Below are 25,926 nucleotides of genomic sequence, written 5' to 3' on the forward strand. Positions count from 1 at the left end.
GTCACAAGCAGTGCTCTACCAGGGCAGGGACCTACCACATAAGACTTAAGAATGTACAAGGAAAGAACATATACAGCTGACCCTCTGTGACCATGGATTCAACCAACCATAGACTGAAAACATCAAAAAATTGCATTTGTACTAAATATATACAGATTTTCTTGCTTCCCATTATTCCCTAAACAATACAACTGTAACATTTACTAATATATGATTATTACAAGTAGAGATTATTTAAAGTATACGGGAGTATATGCATAGGTTTTATGCAAGTTATCAAAAGCTCAGCACTTGTCCTCGAGGCCGCATCAAAAAAGGACAAATGGTTTGAGAATGAAAGAAAAGCTTTATTATTTTGCCAGCAAAGGAGGATGGAGACTCCTGTTTGAAATGCCATCCTCCCAATAAGCAGAAATACAGAGCTTTTAAAGGGAGGCCATCCCACTTCAGGCAATTGCTATTCAACTACAGCTTATGATTCTGATCTTCCCACATCCATTGAAGACAATTCCATGAACTCCACGCATGACCTGTCTTTACCAGGTCCAGGCTGAGCCATCGCCTGTTGCCCAAATAATAAGAGACTTACCCTGTCCCTCCCAACCAAGGCAGGGATACAAATTTTAGTTCTCAAAAAGGAGTGGAGGGTGTTTCAAAAGGACAGAAATATTTTTGCCATTTTCCAGGCTATTCTCTGTTACATATTCCCATCTTTCCCTTCCATATCTATTGGAGGAAGGGTGACTACTGTTACACATAGCACACCATTTTATATCAGGGACTTCAGCATGTACAGATTTTGGTATCCATAGGAGGTCCTGGAACCAATCCCCCAAAGGTTCTGAGGGATGACTGTACTCTCTGAAAGCAGATTCACTCCCCAAAGAAAATTAATCTGATTATCCTCACTTGCCACTACCAGATATCCTAAGATCATTCTTTTTTTGTGTTAAATTCTGTTTAGGGATTCTCATGCTGGTAACTTAAGTGTCTGCTTAGCCCCACATATGCACAGACCTCTGGCTACAAATTCTCAGGGAGGAAAAAAACAACCTCCCCCACACACACCAGAATCTAGGCCAAGTCAGCCAAGCTTTCTCATATTCATTCTTTACTATAGGGCAGAATTTTCTAATCTATTCTTTCACTGAATAGGGTAGCTCTTCAAGATGCTATGTATGCAGAGGTTTCAGGGAGTTAAGTACCATCCTGTTGGAATGGATGATGGGAAATCACCAAAAGATACTAAGCAACTGAATAAAAATGATCATATTTGATGAAATACTTACTGGTGTTACAAAGGTAAATTACTCAGCCATATCCTCAAGCAGCTTATATTCCAAAAGAGCAGTGATTCTTTTTTTTTTTGAGACAGAGTCTTGCTTTGTTGTCCAGCCTAGAGTGAATGCCGTGGCGTCAGCCTAGCTCACAGCAACCTCAAACTCCTGGGCTCAAGCAATCCTGCTGCCTGAGTAGCTGGGACCACAGGCATGTGCCACCATGCCCGGCTAATTTCTTCTATATATATTAGTTGGCCAATTAATTTCTTTTTATTTATAGTAGAGATGAGATCTCGCTCTTGCTCAGGCTGGTTTCAAACTCCTGACCTTGAGCAATCCTCCCACCTTGGCCTCCCAGAGTGCTAGGATTACAGGCGTGAGCCACCACGCCCGGCCATATTCAAACAGGGCAGAGATTCTTAACTGGGGACATACCTCGACCCTGGGGAATATTTGACAATGTCTAGAGAGATTTTTGATTGTCACAACTGGAAAGATGCTGCTGGCATCTAGTGGGTAGAAGATAAGGATGTTGTTAAACATCCTACAATGCACAGGGCAGCCCCCTACGAGATTTATCCTGCCAAAAATGTAGCAGAATAACAGAAACAAATAAGCACAATAAAACACACATGGTATCAGTCTGCAATGTACAAGAGAGCATGGAAGTGGGCAGGGGAACTCATGAAACACTACAATGCTACAATGGGCATCTAAAACTTAAACTGAGTTGGAAGAAAGAATGATTTGGGGAAGTAAGGGATCAGGGAGTATGGGCACTATGAGCATAAGTATGAAATCACGAGATATAGTCTCCTACATTTTTGGGGAACTACAAATAATTTGTTATAACTAAAACGTAGGGGCAGATCAGATAAGTAGAGAGTAATAGGGCAGGACGAGGCTAAAAGAAGTCAGGAACCAGATCATAAAAGGCTTTACATATTACTAGAGTGTGGCTTTACCCTCTAAGTAAAGAGATGGGAGGAGGTTGATATTAAAGGGTAACAAAGAGAAAACAAGAGGAAATTTATTTTAGCAATATTATTTTGGCAACATTATGGAAAATGGTTTGAGGGCAAAATAAGGTAAAGACCAATTAGCAAACCATTGGCATAATCCAGGCCAGAGAAGACTGGAAACAGAATCAAAGCATGGAGAACCAATACAGAAGGATGGATTTTTAAAAAGTACTGTAGCCAGCCTTTAGTGAGTGAATACAAAGAGAGGAAATAAGATCTAATTGCAGTTTTCGAGCACCACTCACAGAGATATAGTACAAGAGAACATTTAGAAAAAGATAATAAAAGATAATGCCATCCCATTTAGATAGTTTATAGTAAAAAAAAATCTATGCAAGTATTAGATGAGATTACTATTAGAGCATTTATCAGCAATATCTGTGTTCTTGTGTTTTAAGCTCTGATTATCACCTTTTAACAACAATGGAAAATGTTTTTAAAATCTTTTTTCTTCTATATATTTTTATATGTGCATTTAACTTCTTGATATTTACTGCTACATTTTCACTAAAATAAGGCAAACACATGTCTTTAGTTTATTATTTAAGCATTTGTTTAATGTCTTAAAATTCAAGGCACTTTACATTTTTTAAAGATAAAAGATTAATAAAAATAACTTTATCTTTCAAATACACCTTCGTAAGAGCAAAGTATAAGAGCGGTAAACAGCCTTCCTTAAACAAAATCAGCACTTACAATAAAACTAAAGGCTTCTATGTATAGCTAATTCAGAAAGGAAATACTAATGCCTAAAGACATAAAAAAGTGCAATAAATGAACTATTTATTGGCCCTTACTAAAGAAATTTTCAATATGCCATTTAAAATAAACTATCCTCAAAAATAAGGTTAATCATTCAAAAATATATAATCTATCAAATATTATCTAGTTAACAAGATTTACCTCAAATATACCAGACAAAAATTTACCATTAGCAAAATAAAAACTAGCAAAGCAATTTGCATCTGCAATTCTGATGTTCTGATCCACTGGAGATTTTTTCTAAGAATAACCATATAAACAAATCTTTTGAGCACTCAGCATGTTACAAGTAAAACTACCTATGTATAATTATTAACTTTCATTAATATGACTCATGGGTGAACACTAATACAATACTGTAGCAATTGTCTTATGTGAAATGACAAGTGGAAAACAAATTTCTCAACAAAAGTGGGTCACCAAATTCCTTCATCTAATAGTTACTATAAAAAAATTACCTTATTAAAAAAGCCTACACATATAACAAACATGATTAAACATTTTAAAATTAAACTGAAAAAAACTATGAAACTTCATTTTTCCTTTTTACAAAAAGAAAGTTTCCAAAAGAAAATTGTGAACACATTTAATTCTAAGTATTCCTTGTTGTTCTGAATTGTTTTCTAATACTGTTTTAGTAAATTACTTATTCAACCTCTTCTTTAGATTCTCAAGGTGTTCCATATTAACATCTTGTAATGCCAGTACAATTGCTTTAGACAAGGAAGGATTAACTGAAATACTCATTAAGCAGCACAAATCTATTAGATCTCTCTTACATTTTTGCAAACCTTTCAAGAACTTTTGGTATTGAAGAGGCTCCTTTTTTAGTTGTTTCGTTTCTGGTACCGAGAACCCTATCAGACTAGTAAGTATTTCATCTACAAACTCTACATCTAGATATGCAGTACCATCAGAAATCTTTGCAGTTATACTCCAAATGCCACCAGAACTTGAGAGATTTTGAGTTAAAGTTACGATAAATGCTTTGACTTTCACTGTTGTAACTTCCTTTAGTTTGCTGGCCATCAGAACAGACAAATAGATAAAGGGTGGAGAATGCAAATCCATGGCAGTAGAAAGATTAGTGTTATTCTCTGATGATCTTAAAGAACAAGTCTGTAAATGCTGCTCACTTTCATTAGAAACTTGTGAATTCCTTTTTGGTATATAGTTGACAAGGTCTATATTTAATACTTTATTATTTAAGCAATGTCCATCTGAATTGCTGCTGATGGTTGGTTTTATTTGGTTATCTGTCTCTGAGTTCTTATCTTTACTTGTAAAATCATCGGTTAGGGACACATTATGATGAATTAAAAAAACACTATTGTTTTGGTCTATAGCAGATAGATGATCAAAAGACTTACCTTCGTTAGTCATTTGTTCCAATACATTTTTTTCATTCCAACTGTTTCCAGTTTTGCAAGTCGAAGAAAAATTATTCATAGTATTAGGCTTGCTAACATTCTCTATACTTTTATCTGTGATTCTGTTCAAAGTCAATGGCTGCAACTCTTTAGTTTCCATCTGCTCTTGCTGGACAGTTTCTTCTAAAAGTAAGGCCTCTTCCAGTGAAAAGTCATCTAATTCCCCATCACTGAAATGCATAGATTGGTTGGGTGGTTTTTCCTTTACTCTTGGAGAACTAACAAATTCTGGTTCAAAATTTGACTGTCTTGTGGAAACAGTATTTGAGGAACTACCTGTGTTGAAATATCTTCTTTCCAAGGAGGTTTCAGTATTTGCTGTAAGCTCATCATTTTCATCAAGACTTGCCAACAGTTCTTCATCAGAAGGTCCTAATGCAGTATCTAGAACATCTGTAACTTTGGGGATGTTTTGGTCAGAATTATTTGGTATGACTGAAATGACAAGATCAGGTTCCCCAATTAACCTTGCAAGTACTTTTTCTTGTGCATATTCTTCTAAAAGAGCATCTACTTCACCTCCCAACACTTTCACATTTTCTGGTTTCAATAAGAGAACACCAAGACGGAAAGAAATGTTTCCATAAATCAAAATTTTTGTACCTGGAGGGAGGTCACTATGAAGAGCTGGAATAGACTGATACTCCATTGCCTGCATCTGTACAATTCCATCAGTTAGCTGTAGCATCAACATTCGTGAAGTCTTTTCTTCCCAGGGCTTTGGGGTTACTTGTGTCTCGGCTGTAACTAGATCATTCTTTGTATTCTTTCCTCTCAACTTCTGTATCTGGGAATATGCGGGTTGACTTACATCAACCAAGAAATTAATCTGCAGAGCATAAAATCCATTCAGTTCTCCTTTTGGAATTTCTAAAATGCCATCAGGTAAAAGAGGATGCTCCAAATCTCTCAGATCAGTAAGGAGCCATTGCTCAAACACTTGTTTATTCATTTGGGCCTGACTCAAATTAACATTATTATTTTCTTCTTGGATCCAGTTAATACAAGCTTCCAGCCACATGAGAGGTACTTTAACATGCCATGTGGCTAAAAGCCAGGTTTCAACTCTCAATGCAATATTAGTCACACTCATTTCTTTTAAGTAAAAGAAATAATATGCATCTATTACCTGAAAACAAAGAACAAGAAAAGTTATGATGATTCAGTACATTTATATACAGCTTCTATAATTCTCTACATTGCCCAAACAGGAATAACCACACTCTCTCTTCAGCATCTTAAAAATCTTTGACTTTCTACATGGCCAAAGTTCAAACACCACAAGTAATCAGATAATGTAATGGAAAAAGCAAAAGCCTTGAGACATACATACCTAGGTTTGAAAGTTAGCCCTGTGAAGTTACAAGCTATGTGACCTAACATAAATTTCTTAACTTCTCTAACCCAGTTTTTTCATCTGTAAAATGTCAATACCACCATCTATCTTACCACACTGTCATGAGGATTACATGAATAATATTTGAAAGCATAATGTCAGACCTATAAAAAACATTCAGTAAATAGTTATAGTAGTCCCTCTGTATCCATGGGGAGTATGTTCCAAGACCCACAGTGGATGCCTGAGACCCTGGTTCTTACCGAACCCCATATACACTATTTTTTTTGATCTGATAACGGACCAGCTACTAAGTGACTATGAGTGGGTAGCATAAACAGCGTGGATACGCTGGCCAAAGGGATGATTCATGTCTCAGGCATGATTTCATCAGGCTACTCAGAATAACTCAAAATTTAAAATTTATGAATTATTTCTGGAATGTTCCATTTCATATTTTCAGATCACAGTTGACTGCGAGTAACTTAAACCACAGAATGTGAGATCACAAATAAGAACAGACTTACTGTATTATTATATTAATATAATAATTATATTCTAATCATTTAAAATTCAATTAAGAAACAATGTTCACTAAATGGTCTTGTCACATCTAGAAGTAACTCTAACTATTAATTTAACTCTATTAAAACTTATAACACTGTGTTTGGCCAGTTAGCACTTAAATATGGGTGGTCTAAGGATAAAATTATAACAAATAACAGTAGACTCTAAGCTGATGTAAAGCATCTTGTTTGTTTGGCTAAATATTTTCAATAGTACTGCCAGGCAAATTTTCCCTGATTTTCTCGGTATGATAAAGTAGTAGCAAAACACTAAAGACTAATCAACCACATGTTCACATAAGTATAATCTGTTCCTTCTACAAATGGAGATATTTAAGAGGTAGAATTTATTAGAGTTGTAATACACCTATAAGAAAACTTACCACATGAAACAGCAGCACAGAATTTGATGACAGGATTTTGGAACTGGTTGTTCAGTGGAATACTTGATACCACTATTGCTCAGAAATGGCCTGGAAGATAAGACAAAAAGTAGTAAGAGTAATAAGATGAAGCTGTAGAAAGCAACACTGGCATATTTTCATGAATGTAAGAGTATCATGCTATAATCTTAGGGATCTCGTTATAAGTCAGTGTAGAGTGAAGACAAAATAGAATTAAAGCATAAGATTTGGAGCGAGATAAACAGAAACAAGTGACCCTGAGAAAGTTACACACTCTCTTCCAAGCCTGTTTCCTTACCTACGTAATTGCCTCATGGGGCTGCTGTGTAAATTAAAAAAGATAGGAAGTACAGTATGTGACGTAGCAGTTTAGAGTACAAGTCTGGTGCCAGACTATCTTTCACTTACAAATTCTGTGACCCCAACAAGTTACCCAACTTCAAGGTATCCTACTGATCTCATATGTAGAATAACACTAATAGGATTTTCCTCAGAGGCTTATTATAAAGATTAAATTAATATGAAAAAAGCAGTACCTGGCACATAGCAACAACTCAGTAAATGTACACTATTATTAGACTTAAAGTCCCTACTAGCACCTGGCAAAAAGCAGTCCCTCAAAAAGTGTAGTTATTGTTATTTTGGATTGAATGACTGGTTCCTACATGGGGTAAAGTCCTAAATTGCTCTTAAATTAGTGAACTAAGACTTTTTTTCTAAGTTTGTTTGTTTGTTTTTTTTTTTTTGAGATAGAGTCTCACTCTGTTGCTCCAGCTAGAGTGCTGTGGCGTCAGCCTAGCTCACAGCAACCTCAAACTCCTGGGCTCAAGCGATCCTTCTGCCTCAGCCTCCCAAGTAGCTGGGACTACAGGCATGTGCCACCATTCCTGGCTAATTTTTTCCATTTGGTAGAGACGGGGTCTCGCTCTTGCTCAGACTGGTCTCAAACTCCTGACCTTGAGCAATCCACCCACCTTAGCCTCCCAGAGTGCTAGGATTTACAGGCATGAGCCACCACACCTGGCCTCTAAGTTCTAAAACAAGAAAATAACACATCTACCTTAGATTTTAGAAGCTTAAACCCTAAAAATGCTAATATGGCTCATCTGAAGCTACTGCTGTAGCAACAAAACTATTTTACATTGCATCCCCCAAAACTTAAAGAAATGCAGCACATGCCTGAATGCAAAGAAACTAAAACTTCAATTTATTGCTGATCCTAATGCTAACAGTTGAACATCTTTTCATATTTCTCAGTGATATGTACTCCTTACCATTGCCTCTAAACTAGTCTTCCTCTTTTGCTCTATATTTCTGTCCTAGCACATAGTAAATGCTAAGTAAGTGCTTGCTAAGACTAATGTTTTTGGGCCAGGCATGGTGGCTCATGCCTATAATCCCAGCACTTTGGGAGGCCGAGGTAGGAGGATTGCTTGAGCCAAGGAGTTCAAGACCAGCCTGAGCAACATAGTGAAACCATACCCCTACAAAAAATAGAAAAATCAGCTGGGCATGGTGGTACACACCTGTAGCCCCAGCTACTTGTGGAGCTGAGGCAAGAAAATCACTTGAGCACAGCCCATCCCAAAAGTCTGAGGCTACAATAAGCTATGATGATGCCATTGCACTCTATCACAGATGACACAGTGAGATCCTGTCTCAAAAAAATTATTTTTTAAATAGTCTATTAAAAAAAGATACAGAAGCACATAGCTCTCAGGAACCTATAAACAGTAGGGGTATTATTATTATAATTTAATGAGTGGTTAAAATTTTTAAAAGATGGGGAATTTAAAGTCATTATAATTACAGAACTAATAGATCTTATATTGAAGAAAATGATTGAGAGTGTGTGTGTATATGTATTTATTTATTTTATATTGAGAGATATTTAAAATTATATGTGAAAAACAACATAAAAATTCAGAGCTGGTGATGTCTATACTATCATGTTGGTTGCATCACTATTCACGATAGCCAAGATTTGGAATCAATCTAAGTGTCTGTCAATGGATGAATGAATAAAGAAATTGTGGTAGGGCCGGGCGTGGTGGCTCACGCCTGTAATCCTAGCACTCTGGGAGGCCAAGGCAGCAAGTGGATCGCTCAAGGTCAGGAGTTCAAGACCAGCCTGAGCAAGGAGGAAGACCTCGTCTCTACTAAAAATAGAAAGAAATGAATTGGCCAACTAAAAATATATACTAAAAATTTAGCCGGGCATGGTGGCACATGCCTGTAGTCCCAGCTACTTGGGAGGCTGAGGCAGGACTGCTTGAGCCCAGGAGTTTGAGGTTGCTGCGAGCTAGGCTGACACCACAGCACTCTAGTTTAGGCAACAGAGCGAGACTCTGTCTCAAAAAAAAAAAGAAAAGAAATTGTGGTACACAATTTTGTGGCACAAAATTATACACAATGGAATATTATACAGCCATAAAAATGATGAAATACTACCATTTGCAACAAAATAGATGTAATTGGAGAACACTGTTCAGTGAAATAAGACAAGAACAGGAAATCTCACATGTTCTCACTCATATATGGGAGTTAATTATTTAAAAATAGCTGATCTCATGGAGATAGAGAGTAGAATGATGGTTACCAGGCTGGAAATGGGATCAGGGAGGGGAGGATATAATGGAGATGGTTAATGGATGCAAAACTATAGTTAGATAGAATAAATATCTGATAGCACAACGAAGTGACTCTAATCAACAATAAAGGTATATTTTAAAATAACTAAGAATCTAATAGGAATGTTCCTAACATAAAGAAATGATTAAATGCCTGAGGTGATGGATACCCCAATTACCCTGATTTGATTAATTTACATTGTATGCCAGTATCAAAATATCACATGCACCCTATAAATACATACAATCATTATATACCCAAAATAATTAAAAATTAAAAGAAAAAAGTCAAAGCTACACACAGTGTCTCATTCCTATAATCCCAGTGACTTGGGAGGCTGAGGCAGGAGGATCACTTGAGCCAAGGAGTTCAGGGCTGCAGAAAGTTAAACAAATAAACAAAAAAAACCTGAAAAGTAGGAAAGGTCCCCCACCTGTTGTGCCGAAAATAAACTATGTAGGGTCAAATCAGCATATCTCTTCTAACAAAGAAACAAAGAATCTCTAGAATCCTTAGAGGAATATCACCATATTTTTTGCCCACATGAATACACTCCACAGTCTGATGTAGCACTAAGCAAATTGATCAATGATTCTTAAAAAGCCTGTAAGTATCCTTCCATCTGAAAGCAGGATCAACTGCTTTTTGTCAATGTCCTCTATGGGGCTGGCGGGTCAGGCATACAGTTCATTTTGAACTTAAATAATGCTACAGTGTATAGCAGCGGGGAGCCAGCTTCTCCTTTTGGAGAAAGGTCCCAAACCACCTTCCTCCTACCGCAGTCACCACATCAGTGAGACCAGGACAGGAAACCTGACGGAGACCAGCATGTCTGCCCCGGCTTTCAAACTACCATGGCCTGCCAGAAACTCAAATTCTTAAATACAGAATGCTGACCATACATTGCTTTCTTCATTTACAAAGCTTCCAGAAATATCAGCAACTAAGCCTATATTCTCCAATAACGGCAGCCTCTGAGCAAAGGACTTAATATTCATCATGAGTATCTTTCTCTGGGCTTACCACCCTAACAGAAAAGGCCTAAAGATACCAACATGAGAAGCTTCTAATTAAATAGTCCAATCTGGCCAGGTATGGTGGCTCATGCCTGTAATCCCAGCACTTTGGGAGGCCAAAGTGGGAGGATCACTTGAGGCAAGGAGTTTAAGACCAGCCGAGGCAACATAGTGAGACCCTGTCTCTATAAAAAATAAAAAATAAAGAAATAAACAGCTCATTCTGAGACTGCATGCAGACTCAAGCATTCCCATCATCTTTCCAGTTTCCCATTTATTTATTTTTTATCTTTTGAGACAGGGTCTCGAACTCCTGAGCTCAAGCAATCCTCCAGCCCCAGCCTTCTAGAGGGCTAGGATTACAGGCATGAGCCACTGTGCCAGGCCCAGTTTCCCATTCTTAACTGACAAAATATCTGAGAAAAATCTCTAAAAAGAAACTATATCAAATGAAAAAATGCAATGCAGTAACTATACCAGAAGACAAAAACTTCAAAAAGCCTATCATATTAATATCCCCAGGGATAAGATGCCACATCCATGAAATAAGAATAGGATGCTATAACAATAAATAGGACAAAAAAGAATTCTGAGAAATTTAAATATCACAGCAACATGAAAAACTCGGTAGAATGAATGGAAGATAAAATTCAGAAAATCTCTTCTAAAACGAAAAGGAAAACATCAGTACAAAGAAATCAATAAGCCGGGCGTGGTGGCTCACACCTGTAATCCTAGCACTCTGGGAGGCCGAGGCAGGCGGATTGCTCAAGGTCAGGAGTTCGAAACCAGCCTGAGCAAGAACGAGTCCCCGTCTCTACTATAAATAAAAAGAAATTAATTGGCTAACTAATATATATAGAAAAAATTAGCAGGGCATGGTGGTGCATGCCTGTAGTCCCAGTTACTCAGGAGGCTGAGGCAGTAGGATCGCTTGAGCCCAGGAGTTTGAGGTTGCTGTGAGCTAGGCTGACACCACGTCACTCACTCTAGCCTTGGCAACAAGGAGAGAGACTGTCTCAAAAAAAAAGAAATCAATGGAATTTGGAGAGGATGTGAGGACAGCCCAAGAAGTCTTAATAGAGTAGGAGTTCTAGAAAGAGAAACAATTTTTTAAAAATTAAGAAAAATTTCCAGAACTTAAAGACAAGAGCTTCCAGATGGAAAAGAGCCAACACGATGGACAAAAACAGACATACAACAATGCATATCATTATGAAACTTTAGAATACAGGGATAAAGATTCTGTACACTTGCAGTGAGAGAAAACAAACCACGAATAGGTCACGTTCAGAGGATAAGGATGAAAATGACTTAAGACTTCTCAATGGAAACTAGAAAGTAAATGAGCAATTTCTTCAAATTTCTGAATGAACATTATTTCCAAGCTATAATTCTCTACCCAAGCAAACTATCAATCAAGTATGACAGTGAAATAAAAACATTATCAGACTAGCATTGTCTAAAACAATTTTTATAATGAAGAATATACTTTAACTTAGCAGACAATTAAACCAAAAGAGGGAAGAGATGGTATGCCGGATCTAACACAAAAAAGAGGCAAAGCATTATGATGAAGGGTTTTATAGACTATAAAGGCAAATGGCCCAGAAAGCATCAGGAGAGATCATTTTCCAAGAAGATAAAATTGTGTAAGACCACTGTTTCCAGGATTTCATGTTGTCCTTTTTCTTGGCTTACACACCTCTGTTACATAAGAGTACTAATGTATCTCAATGTAGGGAGGAGATTTAAAGAATTGGAGGAGTTAGGGGTTGATTGATGATAAATATAGAGAAACTAAGAGGAAAAACAAAACAAGATTACAAAACTAAAAGTTGTACAGGAGAGAAAAGTAATATTTGTATACTACATGACTTAGCTGTAACTATAACAAATATAATAACATAGTCCTAACAATACACTCAATACTAATCTGGTAAAAAATTTAACACAGCTATACAAAGATAATAGCCAGATGGAAAAATTGTGTGATATATATGAAGGGTAGAGAAGATAGGTGGAGAGAGAGCTAAATCCTCATCTCCACAGTGAGTCAATAAATAATGCCTAAAACTGAAAAATCAATAAGTAGCAATATTTGCATTTCAGAGCTATGAAAGTAAATACAAAAAAGAATCAGCTAGAAATGTTGAAAGTGGATGCTTCTGCAAAAGGAAACATAAGAGAAGGGTTAGGGATTGTTATTTTTCAAAATAATTCTTTAAAGTATGATATTTAAATGATATATAGAACACTTATTTTCTTTGATCTTCTATATTCTATCAATTTCTTCATACTGATATTTAACTTTTAGGGAAAGTTTTCTTAACATTATCTTCCATTTGTTCTACTGAGTTTTTCATTTCTGCTATAAGCAATGAACAAAATAGCACAAGAGTATGTATATTTGAAAATTAAAGGTATGAATGACTAAATACTTTCCCTCTAAGATCAGGAACAAAGCAAAAATATCCACTATCAACACTGTATTAGAGACTCTTGTCAGTGCAATAAGGCAAGAAAAAGAAATACAACACAAATAGATTAAAAAGGAAAAGAAGCATAAAGACAGACACATAGACCAATGAAACAGAATAGACAGCCCAGAAATAAACGCTCATGTATCTGGTCAAATGATCTTTGACAATGGTGCGAAGATTCCATAATGGGGAAAGGAGAGTCTCTTCAAGAAATGATGCTGGGAAAACTGGATATTCACATGCAAAAGATTGAAGATAGACCTTATCTTACTCCATATACAAAACTCAACTCACAAAGAATTAAAGATCTAAAGGTAACACCTGAAACTATAAAATTCCTAGAAGAAAATGGGAAAAGCTTCATGACATTGGAAATGGGCAATGATTTCTTGGATCCGCCACCAAAATCACAGGTAATAAAAGCATAAATAGACAAATGAGACTACATCAAACTTAAACAGTTCTGTGCAGCAAATGACACAATCAACAGAATGATACAGCTATCTATAGAATGGGAGAAATATCTGCAAACCATTCATCAGATAAGGGGTTAACATCCAGACTATATAAAGAACTCTTCAATTTTATAACAAAAAGTAATCTAATTAAAAATGGGTGAAGGACTTGAATAGATATTCCTCCAAAAGAAGATATACAAACCACCAACAAGCATATGAAAAGATGTTCAACATCACTAATTATAATGCAAATCAAAACCACAATGAGATGTCAATTCACACTTGTTAGGATGGCCAATATCAAAAAAACAGAAACAAGTGGTGTCAAGGATGTAAAGAAATTAGAATCCTAATCATGTACTTCTGATGGGACTGTAAAATAGTACAGTATAGACATTCTTCAAAATATTAAAAGTAGAGCCAGGTGGGATGGTGTACGCCTTTAGTCTCAGCTACTCATGAGGCTTAGGCAGGAAGATTGCTTGAGGCCAGGAATTCCAGGCTGTACCACATTATGATCTACCGGTACAGCACTCCAGCCTGAGCAGCATAGCAAGACCCCATATCTAAAAATAAATAAATAAAATAAAGTAAAACTAGAACTACCACATGACCCAGTAATCCTGCTTCTGGGTGTATACGCAAAAGAACTGAGAACAGGATCTCAAAGAGACATGTGTATGTTTATATTCACTGCAGCATTATTCACATTAAAGATGTAAAGCAGGCCGGGCCCAGTGGCTCACTCCTGTAATGCTAGCAATTTGGGAGGCCAAAGTGGGAGGATTGCTCAAGGTCAGGAGTTCAAAACCAGCCTGAGCAAAAGCGAGACCTCATCTCTACTAAAAATAGAAAGAAATTAACCGGCCAACTAAAAATATATAGAAAAAATTAGCTGGACATGGTGCCGCATGCCTGTAGCCCCAGCTACTTGGGAGGCTTAGGCAGAAGGATTGCTTGAGCCCAGGAGTTGGAGGCTGCTGTGAGCTAGGCTGACGCCGTGGCACTCTAGCCTGGGCAACAGAGTGAGACTCTGTCTCAAAAAAAAAAGTTAAAGATGTGAAGCAACCAAAATGTCCACTGACAGATAAATAAAGAAAATATGATTACTTTCACATAGTGGAATACCTTTCAGCATTAAAAAAAAAGAAATCCTGTCATATGCTATAATATAGATGAACCTTAAAGACAATATGCTAATACGGCAATCACAAAAGAAATTACTGCATGTTTCCACTTATATGATGTATATAAAATAATTAAATGCATTAAAACAGAAAGGAGATGCCAAGGATTGTAGAGAAGCAATGTGCACATAGTTAACAATACCATAATATGCACTTAAAATTTGTTAAGGGGGGTGGGTGCGGTGGCTCACGCCTGTAATCCTAGCATTCTGGGAGACTGAGGTGGGCAGATCATTTGAGCTCAGGAGTTCGAGACCAGCCTGAGCAAGAGCTAGTCCCCATCTCTACTAAAAAAATAGAAAGAAATTAGTGGATAACTAAAAATATATAGAAAAATTAGCTGGGCATGATGGTGCATGCCTGTAGTCCCAGCTACTCGGGTGGCTGAGGCAGAAGGATCACCTGAGCCCAGGAGTTTGAGGTTGCTGTGAGACACCACAGAACTCCAGCCCAGGCAACAGAGATTGTCTCAAAAAAAAGAGAAAGGGGGAAAAAAGGAAAAATAAAAGTACCCTTATTTGCCAATAACATGAATGTTTATGAAGAAAATGCCAAAGAATTTACAAAAAAAACTTTATCACCTCATAAATGAGTTAGCAAGGTATAAGGCCAATTTACAGTATAAAAACCAATTTTAATCCTAAACATAGTTTATAAGGCCAATTTACAGTATAAAAACCAATTTTAATCCTAAACACAGTGTATAAGGCCAATTTACAGTATAAAAACCAATTTTAATCCTAAATACAGTTAATCCTCACTTGCAAATTCCCTATTTACAAATTTGCTTACTCACTAAAATTTATTTATAATCCCCAAATCAACATTTCCTGCACTCTCATGAACATGTACAGAGCAGTGAAAAATCTGAGGGTATAATGATATTTTGATACATGGATACAATATGAAATGACCAAATCAGGGTAATTAGGATATCCATCACCTCAAATATTAATATTTATCATTTCTTTGTACTGGGAACATTCCAAATCTTCTCTTCTAGCCATTTTGAAATACACAATAAATTATTGTTAACTATAGTCACCCTAGGGTGCTATAAAAAACTAGAACTTATTCCTTCTAACTGTATTTTTGTACCCATTAACCAATCCCTTTTCATCCCCTTTGTCCCCCACCCCTCCTAACCTCTGTAATCATCATTTGACCCTCTACCTTCATGAGATCAACTTTTTTTAGATCCCACATGAATGAGAACACATGATAATTGTCTCTCTGTGCCTAACTTATTTCACTTAATATGTCCTTCAGTTCTATCCATATTGTTGCAAATGACAGGATTTCATTCTTTCTTATGGTTGAATAATATTCGGGAGTATATACATATATATATATATATGCCAAACTTTCTTTATCCATTCATCCATTGATAGACACTTAAGTTGCTTCCATATCTTGGCTGTTATGAATAGTGCTGCAATAAACATGGGAGTGTAGATATCTCTTTGATATACTGATTTGCTTTCTTTTGTATATATACCCAGCAACGGGATTGCTGGATCATATGGTGGATTTATTTTTATTTTTGAGGAGCCTCCACACTGTTATCAATAGTGGCTATACTAATTTACATTCCCACCAACACAATATGAACATTTCCCTTTCTCTGAATCCTCCCCAGCATCTGTTACTTTTTTATTTTTGGTAATAGCCATTTTTTTTTTTCTTTTGAGAGTCTCCCTTGGTCGCCCCAGCTAGGGTGCAGTGGCGTGATCATAGCTCACTGTAACTAACCTCCAACTCCTGGGCTCAGGCAATCCTCCTGCCTTAGCCTTCCGAGTAACTGGGACTGCAGGTGGGTGCCACCACACCCGGCTAATTTCTTCTATTTTTAGTAGAGACAAGGTCTCACTCTTGCTCAGGGCTCAGGCTGGTCTCTAACTCCTGAGCTCAAGCAATCCTAGCTCAGCCTCCCAGAGTGCTAGGATTACAGGCATGAGCCACCATGCTCAGCCAATAATAGCCATTTTAACTGGGGTGAGATGATATCTCATTGTGCTTTTAATTTGCATTCCCTTATGATTAGATACATTGAACATTTTTTCATATACCTATCGGCCATTTGTATGTCTTCTTCTTTTTTTTTGTATGTCTTCTTTTGAGAAATATCTCTTGAGATCATTTGCCCATTTTTTAAATCAGATTATTTCTTTTTTTGTTATTGAGTTCTCTGTGCTCCTTATATATTCTGGTTATTAATCCCTTATCAGATGAATACTTTGCAAATATTTTCTCCCATTCTGTAGGTTGTCTCTTTAGTCTGTAGATCATTTTCTTTGTTGTACAGAAGCTTTTTAGTTTGATGTAATCTCATTTGTCTATTTTTGCTTTTGTTGCCTGTGTTTTTGAGATCTTTTCCAAAAATATCTTTGCCCAGACCAATGTCCTGAAGCATCTCTCCAGTGTTTTTTTCCCTAGCAGTTTCACAGTTTCAGGTCCTAATCCATAAATGAGCAAAATATTTAAATGAATACTTCACTAAAGAAAATACACAGATGACAAATAAACACATGAAATGATGCTGGATATCATCAGATAATAGAGAAATGCAAAATTAAAAGCACAATGTGATATCACTACATACTTATTAGAATAGCTAGAATAAAAAATAAATAATAATACCAAGTACTCATACATTGCTTCTCAGACTGCAAAATGGCACAGCCACTTTGGAAACCAGTTTAACAGTTTCACCATACAACCCAGTAATTGAATTGCTAAGTATTCACTCAAGAGAGTAAATAAATACTGTTCACATTCATTAAAAACCTGTATGTGGGCCAGGCGTGGTAGCTCACGCCTGTAATCCTAGCACTCTGAGAGGCCTAGGCAGGAGAATGGTTCAAGGTCAGGAGTTGAGACCAGTCTGAGCAAGAGGGAGACCCCCTCTGTACTAAAAATAGAAAGAAATTAATTGGCCAACTAAAAATATACAGAAAAAAAATTAGCCAGGCATGGTGGCACATGCCTGTATTCCCAGCTACTTGGGAGGCTAAGGCAAAAGGATTGCTTCAGGCCAGGAGTTTGAGGTTGCTGTGAGCTAGGCTGATGCCACGGCACTCTAACCTGGGCAACACAGTGAGACTTTGTCTCAAAAAAAATTAAAATTAAAATTAAAAACCTGTACGTGAGCCGGGCGTGGTGGCTCACGCCTGTAATCCTAGCACTTTGGGAGGCTGAGGCGGGTGGATTGCTCAAGGTCAGGAGTTCGAAACCAGCCTGAGCGAGACCCCGTCTCTACCAAAAATAGAAATAAATTAATTGACCAACTAAAAATATATATACAAAAAATTAGCCGGGCATGGTGGCAGATGCCTGTAGTCCCAGCTACTCGGGAGGCTGAGGCAGGATCGCTGAGCCCTGGAGATTGAGGTTGCTGTGAGCCAGGCTGACGGCACTCACTCTAGCCTGGGCAACAAAGTGAGACTCTGTTTCAAAAAAAAAAAAAAACAAAAAAACCTGTACGTGAATGTTTATAGCAGCTTTATTCATAATCATCAAAAATTGGAAACAACTCCATGTCCTTCAATTGGTGAATGGATAAAAAAACTGTGGCATATCCATAAAATGGAATACTATTCAGTAATAAAAAGAAATAAACCACGGATACATGGCATAACATGAATGTCAAATACAGTATGCTAAGTAAAAGAAGCCAAAGACTATATATTTGCACTTATATGACACTTTGGAAAAGGCAACACTATACTAACAGAAAATAGTTCAGTGGTTGCCAAAGGCTGGGGATGTGGAGAGGGGTTGACTACAAGGGATACAAGAAAATTTGGGGGGGTGATGAAACTTCTATAACATGACTATAGTGGTAGTGGTTACATAACTACATGTATTTCTTTTTTTTTTTTGAGACAGTCTCACTTTGTTGCCCAGGCTAGAGTGAGTGTAGCTGGGACTACAGGCATGTACCACCATGCCCAGCTAATTTTTTGTATATATATTTTTAGTTGGTCAATTAATCTCTTTCTATTTTTAGTAGAGACAGGGTCTCACTCAGGCTGGTTTCGAACTCCTGACCTGCAGCAATCCGCCTGCCTCGGCCTCCCAAAGTGCTAGGATTACAGGCGTGAGCCACTACACCCGGCCAACTACATGTATTTATCAAAATTCATAGAACTATACACCAAAGAGTATAAATTTTACTTAATGTAAGTTATGCTCAAATTAAAAAACTGAAGGCAAACAAAAGAATAGGAATATAATAACTTTCAAACTAGCTGAAGAAAACATAGACTAAAGAAAACAATCCAACAGAAGGCATGAAAGGAATGGGGAAGTGCTATAAATAGAAACAATAAATAAGGTTATAGAAATAAGTCTAAATATGTCAGCAATCACAATGAACATAAATAGATTAAACTCACCTATTAAAAGAGATCTCAAATTGGATAAACCAAATCCATCTGTATGCTTCATAAGAGCTAGACATAAAACAAAATACAACAAAGTATAAAATTAATTAAAATATTGGCATGTTAAAACCTTCATGCTTGATTCCATGAGGCCATAACTTACTGACATCTTATCATCAATACTGAGAGATCCATACTTACATAATCTAAGATGCCAACGTGCTATTTTATTGCATCTGTGGTCATTTTTTTCTTTTCTTTTCTTTTTTTTTTTTTTTTTTGAGACAGAGTCTTGCTTTGTTGCCCGGGCTAGAGTGAGTGCCGCGGTGTCAGCCTAGCTCACAGCAACCTCAAACTCCTGGGCTCAAGCAATCCTGCTGCCTCAGCCTCACGAGTAGCTGGGACTACAGGCATGTGCCACCATGCCCGGCTAATTTTTTCTATATATATTAGTTGGCCAATTAATTAATTTCTATGTATAGCAGAGACAGGGTCTTGCTCTTGATCAGGCTGGTTTGGAACTCCTGACCTCGAGCCATCCGCCTGCCTCGGCCTCCCAGAGTGCTAGGATTACAGGCGTGAGCCACCGCGCCGGCCTGTGGTCATTTTTTTAATCTCAAAAATTAAGCCAGATCTATGGCTCTTAGTTGCACTGATTCAATAAGGGACCTTTTTCTTCCATCAAAATTTAAATACCACAGTGCTGGCAAATGGCCCTAGTATAATTTTCAAAGGTGTTATGATAATGTGATGACAGTCATTAGGTAAACTGAAATCAGGACAAAGAGTATTTTCAGTAGAGTTATAAATTGTTTCAGTGAATTATCAAGCATAAATGAACAATAATAATTAAGTTGTTTACACAGTGTTTTGCACTATAAATCATTCTGGATACGGTATATGCCCCTAAGTTATCATTTGCAGCCATATAACACAAATGCTACTTTCTTCCTGAAACTGTAAAATACCAGGATATAATACTGTTGAAGGAACTAGCGAAAAAAGAAGACTGGTTGGTTGTGAATTGAAAATGTCAAAGTTGGACAGAAAATGAAATGAACAACAATGAATTTTAGAGATACCAATCCTATAGCACAGCAGACACAGATGTATAAAGAAAAAAATTGATGATAAGAATTAGCTGAAAATAAACCTATTTGTAAAACTTTAAAATTTTTTTGAAATACTTTTTACATTTGTAATATTACCTAAAATATAAAATAATTTATTTGTGATAGAAAGAATATTATCATCTATTTGACAGACAATGAAAGTGAGGCATAAAGATTAAGGCATAAAGATCATCCCAGTGGCAGGCTCAGAACTAGAACATAAATTCACTATTCTCCATTCCTATATCTTTTTCTAGACCCTGATGACTTAAGTACAAAGATAAAGTATAGACAACCCCTCCTTTGCAAATAAAACCCACTTGCGTATATCATAAAATCCACGCATAAATGACTATTCTATAAAAGTACCACACTCCTATTACAATGAGCAGACTTTTCTCAGATCTCATGTAAATAACAAGTTCAATTAATGCATTTTAAATTATTTCATTTACAAAGTCATGTGAAAGAAAACAAAAATATTACCTACTATATTTATCTCTGTGATAGTGTCAAAACAAGTATTATAGTTAAGTACTACTTTTCCTTTTGCTATAATTCTACTAACATAACACATAAAATAATCTTTAAAGGTTTTAAATATTATGATTTTAAACTGATATGTTAAGGCTTATGTATCAGTTTATTCTATTTTTCAATTTTTAAAATTTATTCCAAACATGCAATTACTTTTATGTGCTACTGAAGACAGCAAATGACAAAACTCCTTTCAGCTGACAGTTGGGACAAATTATGAGAAATACTGCTCAGTGAATCCCAACTAAATTGTTCCACTAATGTGTGCCAGTCCTAATTAATAATTCTCCCCTCCAAGTGCTACCCTCAACCTCTGGAGCTAACTGACATACTATAATTTGATATTAATGTTATCATAACCAGGAAAGGAAAAAAATTCCAATGACTAAAACCACAAAAGATAACCAAGACATTTGTAAAACACAATCAAATGGGATCAAAGATGCTTAACACTGTATAAGCCTTTAAATACAGCTATTCTCAAATATTTTACCAAAAAGTCAAGAACTTTGGGGAAAAAATTGACTGCTAAACGTACATCTGTTACACAGAATTTCTCACTTAACAAAATAAAGTGGAGGGAGGGTAGGATAGATCTGGGATACCAATATAGTTCCTGCAACTGCATGCCCTAATAATTGTAATAAAAAATGATGTATAACATTTTTTTCTACAGATTAGAAAGCTTATTAAAATGTTTAATTAAATGGAAAAAGTATTAATTTTATCATGTAGGATCTATATTATTAAGGTTTAGACCGGGTTTCAATAACAGAGACCCTTAATAATATGGAAAATTACCTCTAGTCCTTCAAAAAATTCCTAAGGTTTTTGTTCCTACCTTTCTTGAAAAACTGGATAACCATAGTCACAGCAGGCAGAAACAGTTCAGAAAGGGAGGTTAGCTAAGGCAGCACAATTTCCCATTTGTGAACACCAAAGAACAGTCCCTTATCCTCAAGAACTTCACTGTATAAGAAAAGAAAAATTTGGAAAAAATGTCTTTTAAATTGTACAGTAAGATATGTTCATACCATATGATCCACTTCTTTCACTTTCTAGAATTAATGTTAAGGAAACAATCACAAATAAGGACAAAGAAAAAGACAAATATTTAAGGTAATGGATATCCCAAGTACACTGATTTTATAACTTAAGTGAATGTATTAAAATATCACACGTAACTCTAAACTATGTACATCTTTTATGCATCAATAAATAAACAAAACAAAATAATATATTCAGACAAAGATTTATGTGCCAGCGTGTTTATACTTGTGTTTTTTTTTTTTTTTTTTTTTTGGAGACAGAGTCTTGCTTTGTTGCCCAGGCTAGAGTGAGTGCCGTGGCGTCAGCCTAGCTCACAGCAACCTCAAACTCCTGGCTCAAGCAATCCTCCTGCCTCAGCCTCCTGAATAGCTGGGACTACAGGCATTCGCCACCATGCCCGGCTAATTTTTTGTATATATTAGTTGGCCTATTAATTTCTTTCTATTTTATAGTAGAGACGGGGTCTCGCTCTTGCTCAGGCTGGTTTCAAACTCCTGACCTTGAGCAATCCGCCCGCCTCGGCCTCCCAGAGAGCTAGGATTACAGGCGTGAGCCACCGCGCCCGGCCTATACTTGTGTTTTTATATGTGGAAAAAAAAACAATCTAAATAAATGTTTAATAGAAAAAAAATTAAAGACATTGCATTACATCCATGAAATGGAAAGTTACAGAATCGTTAAAGGAACAATTTTTATGACTATTAAATGACATGAAAATATGTTCACATTTTGTTAGGAAAAGGCCAGATAAAAAATTACATATAGCTTAACCTCAATAATTTCATAATCAGGAAAACATACTTTTTAAAGAAACTGATAAACATTTTGTGCATGACAAACTTGGCTGAGCACTCTAATTTACATTCTAGATCTCCGCTGCCAGGAACTGAAGAAAACAAAAGAGGAAAATTTTATTACTCACCACTAAGATGTAGGCATATTTAATTTATACCTTAATTTTCAGTCAGCCTCACATATTCCAATTCTTTTTAACATGAAAAAGAGGCAGTAGAACCATCCTTTGGGACACTGTATGTGGCATTCAACCACTAGCTGAGACTTATTAGCACTAACAAATATTTAAATCCACTCCATGCTTCTATGACCTTCATCTAAAAACTAAAGTCTAAGGCCGGGCGCGGTGGCTCACGCCTGTAATCCTAGCTCTCTGGGAGGCCGAGGCGGGCGGATTGCTCGAGGTCAGGAGTTCGAAACCAGCCTGAGCAAGAGTGAGACCCCCGTCTCTACTATAAATAGAAAGAAATTAATTGGCCAACTAATATATATATATAAAAAAAAAAAATTAGCCGGGCATGGTGGCGAATGCCTGTAGTCCCAGCTACTTGGGAGGCTGAGGCAGGAGGATTGCTTGAGCCAGGAGTTTGAGGTTGCTGTGAGCTAGGCTGACACCACGGCACTCACTCTAGCCTGGGCAATAAAGTGAGACTCTGTCTCAAAAAAAAAAAAAAAAAAAAAAAAACTAAAGTCTGTTTTATTTGTTGAGGATGACTTCCAGGTAATCACAAAATTTTGAGAAGGTACTCTGAAAATAAGAGATGAAAAATGTATACTATTTATAATGACTGAATTCACAAAGTAGTAACCAGAGAAACTGTGGATCCACCATAACCTAGCGTAAGGAAAAGACAGAAACAACAGGTTTAGAGTCTTAAACAAAATTCTATGTGACCTTGGGCATGTTTCTTAGCTTCTCTCAGTGTTAATTCCTTCATCCATAACAAAGATAACTATGACTTACACAAAGGACTGTAATAAGCATTAAACTTCCAGCAGGAGGTCTGGCACTTAGTGGGGAACTCAGGAAATTGTAGTTATAAACAATATTTTAAATAATAATCCAGCTGGCTAGTGTATAATCTCAATTATATTAGTCTATCTAAAGTAAATCCCACAGCTAAGTAATACTAGCTCTAAATTTATCATGAGTCCAAAATGATCACTATACCATTCCACCAATTAATTACCTAAGACAGGAGCCACTGAATGTATCAATCAAATTGGCAAGTTCTTGAATGACCACAGGTATAATATTGTTGGGTTGCAAATTCTTAATTTTAATTTTAAATACAGAATATGAGGATGGGGAAAATACAGACTTTGCTGTTATTTAAAGAGTAAACCTAAAAAGTAAATTAAGGCTGGGCACAGTGGCTCCCTCCTGTAATCCTAGCACTCCGGGAGGCTGAGGTAGGCCGATTGTTTGAGCTCAGGAGTTCAAGATCAGCCTGAGCAAGAGCAAGACCCCCTCTCTACTAAAAAAAAAATAGAAACAAATTAGCTGTACAATTAAAAATATATAGAAAATATTAGCCGGGTATGATGGTGCATGCCTCCCCAGCTACTTGGGAGGCTGAGGCAGAAGGATTGCTTGAGCCCAGGAGTTTGAGGTTGCTGTGAGCTAGGCTGACGCCTGTCTCAAAAAAAAAAAAAAAAAAGTAAATTAAAAGAGATAAGAAAGAAAATAAATGAGGGGCAAAAAACCAACTATTCCACAGTAGCATCTAGAGGTGGTTAATAACAGCTTTTACTGGACCCAGTCAGGGTCCAGTCAGACAGCGAAATTGAGAAGAGGTTCCTACATAGGGGTGCTTACTTTGGATTCCCACTCATCACTGCCTAAGAAGGTAGAAAATGATGGCTGCAACAAAACCTCCTTCCCATCTAACACTATTATTAGCGTAACCGTATGTGTGCATATTAGCCTTAGTGAAATGAAACGTACCAGGTTTTTGGTGACAGACTAAATTAAATGTTGCAAATTCTGACTGGCAGATTAAATTTCTATAATCCAAGTACCCCAGCCCCTACATATAGTCAATCAATTCTTGGTTGAATATTTAGTAAAAATCTGAACTTTGTATTTCAGAACCAAAACATGAGTTAAATTTCACCTTCCCAACAGTCTTCATGGTGAGGACCATTAAAAAAATTATATTACCACTTAATGAAAACTTTTATAAGCTCCACAATCGCAGACATTATGCTCCAACAGTATTTGTTAACGTATCCTCCCGGGACCTAAATATTGGTGGTTCATAAAGTCCTCACTTCCCCATAACAAGTTTTCTTCCTAATCAGGCAGGTAGAAAATGACAGATGTATGTAATCGTAGCCACTAAAAAGAATGCTGATATTACGTATTTCGCAAATTATTCAAGGAAACTAAGTTACAACAGGAATGCATCAACACAAGTTCGTCACTATTAAAATGCATGTTATGTGTCCCGATAATGGTGGATTTAGCTTTCAGTGTAAATTACAACATCTTTATGCTTCAAAACGAGTTTGGGATTGTGGGTGGAGGCTGGGAGATTGACGAGTAAGGATGAGAAGAGCAGGACTATCAGGGCTGGAGACCTCCCAGGTTTGTCAAAGTGACCTGAACACGCTAGAACCGGAGCACGTTTGAGGGCGAGTTTGTCTGTTTTCATTACTGCCGACACAGGTCCGCGCTTTACAGAGCTGAATGGAACGTGGACGCCTACGACGTATTTTGTGGTTTGCATTCACTTTAGGAAATGAATACAATATTTACTTCTTGAAATTTTTCTAAGAGTAAACTACAACGACACTATAAAATATTTGTATATCACAGATCCTATTAACCAAGGGGGTAAAAAAAAAAAAAAAAAAGAAAAGCCTTGTCAGAACGGATAGCCCTGTACAAACGCCTGCGCTTTCCCGCGTGTCCTGGCGCAGGGCCAAAACCAAAGGGAAACTCTCCAGACTCCGGGGCTCGCCCCGCGTTTCCCGGGATCCCGCCCGAGCGAATGGCGGGCCGAGAACCGCCGGCTGCGGGCCCGGGCCCAGCCACGCCTGACGGGCTCCACGGACCGTTACACAGCGGGCTTCCGAGGCGTGGGCAGGGCCCAGCGTGCGCGGGAGTCCGCACTTACCGCCGCTCAGCTCGTTCCGCAGCCCGGGCGGGGTGGGGGTGCGGGGAGGGAGGGAGACGCAAATGTGGACTGTGGAAACGGGGGCGGTAGTCCGGGCCGAGCACCGACCTGCGCTTCCCGCCTTCCCCTCGCGCAACGGCGGTCCCGGGGCCGCGCAGCTGTGAAACCAGGAATCGCCACGGCGTACACCCAAATCCTTTTTTGCCTCTTCCCGCCCAATTTGCCGCGCGCTCGCGCCCCTCCTCCAACCCTAAAAACACTCCTTCGGGCCTCGAAAACGCCCCTTCACCGCCCCTTCCCTGTGCGCGTGAACTAGGCAGTATTTAAATCTCGCGAGAGGTTCTCCCCTT

The 25,926-nt window shown here is 37.4% G+C and overlaps 1 protein-coding gene across 6 annotated transcripts; it reads right to left on the minus strand.

The window, feature by feature from the left end:
• Nucleotides 1-234: 234 nt before the first annotated feature.
• Nucleotides 235-25,862, minus strand: RMI1 (RecQ mediated genome instability 1). Of its 6 annotated transcripts, none has more exons than XM_076008581.1 (5): nt 25,685-25,862; nt 18,973-19,029; nt 6,780-6,869; nt 5,098-5,623; nt 235-4,929 (listed from the first exon to the last, which is right to left on the minus strand). In XM_076008581.1, exons 4-5 carry the CDS (start codon nt 5,585-5,587, stop codon nt 3,707-3,709), a joined length of 1,713 nt encoding a protein of 570 aa, XP_075864696.1. In that variant the 5' UTR covers nt 5,588-5,623; nt 6,780-6,869; nt 18,973-19,029; nt 25,685-25,862; the 3' UTR covers nt 235-3,706. The 6 variants fall into 6 exon arrangements, with proteins under 6 accessions (XP_075864696.1, XP_075864694.1, XP_075864695.1 ...); XM_076008579.1 differs by adding an exon at nt 16,645-17,031 and having other exon boundaries at nt 235-5,623; XM_076008580.1 differs by adding an exon at nt 16,645-17,031 and having other exon boundaries at nt 235-5,623; nt 25,577-25,862.
• Between the last annotated feature and the right edge of the window lie 64 nt (nt 25,863-25,926).

Source organism: Microcebus murinus, chromosome 12, assembly GCF_040939455.1.
Source record: "Microcebus murinus isolate Inina chromosome 12, M.murinus_Inina_mat1.0, whole genome shotgun sequence".
NCBI classification, from domain to species: Eukaryota; Metazoa; Chordata; class Mammalia; order Primates; family Cheirogaleidae; genus Microcebus; species Microcebus murinus.

Excerpts from the sequence above, each read along its gene's own strand:
- RMI1 (XM_020289254.2), bottom strand. The coding sequence starts at position 5,587 with ATGAGTGTGACTAATATTGCATTGAGAGTTGAAACCTGGCTTTTAGCC.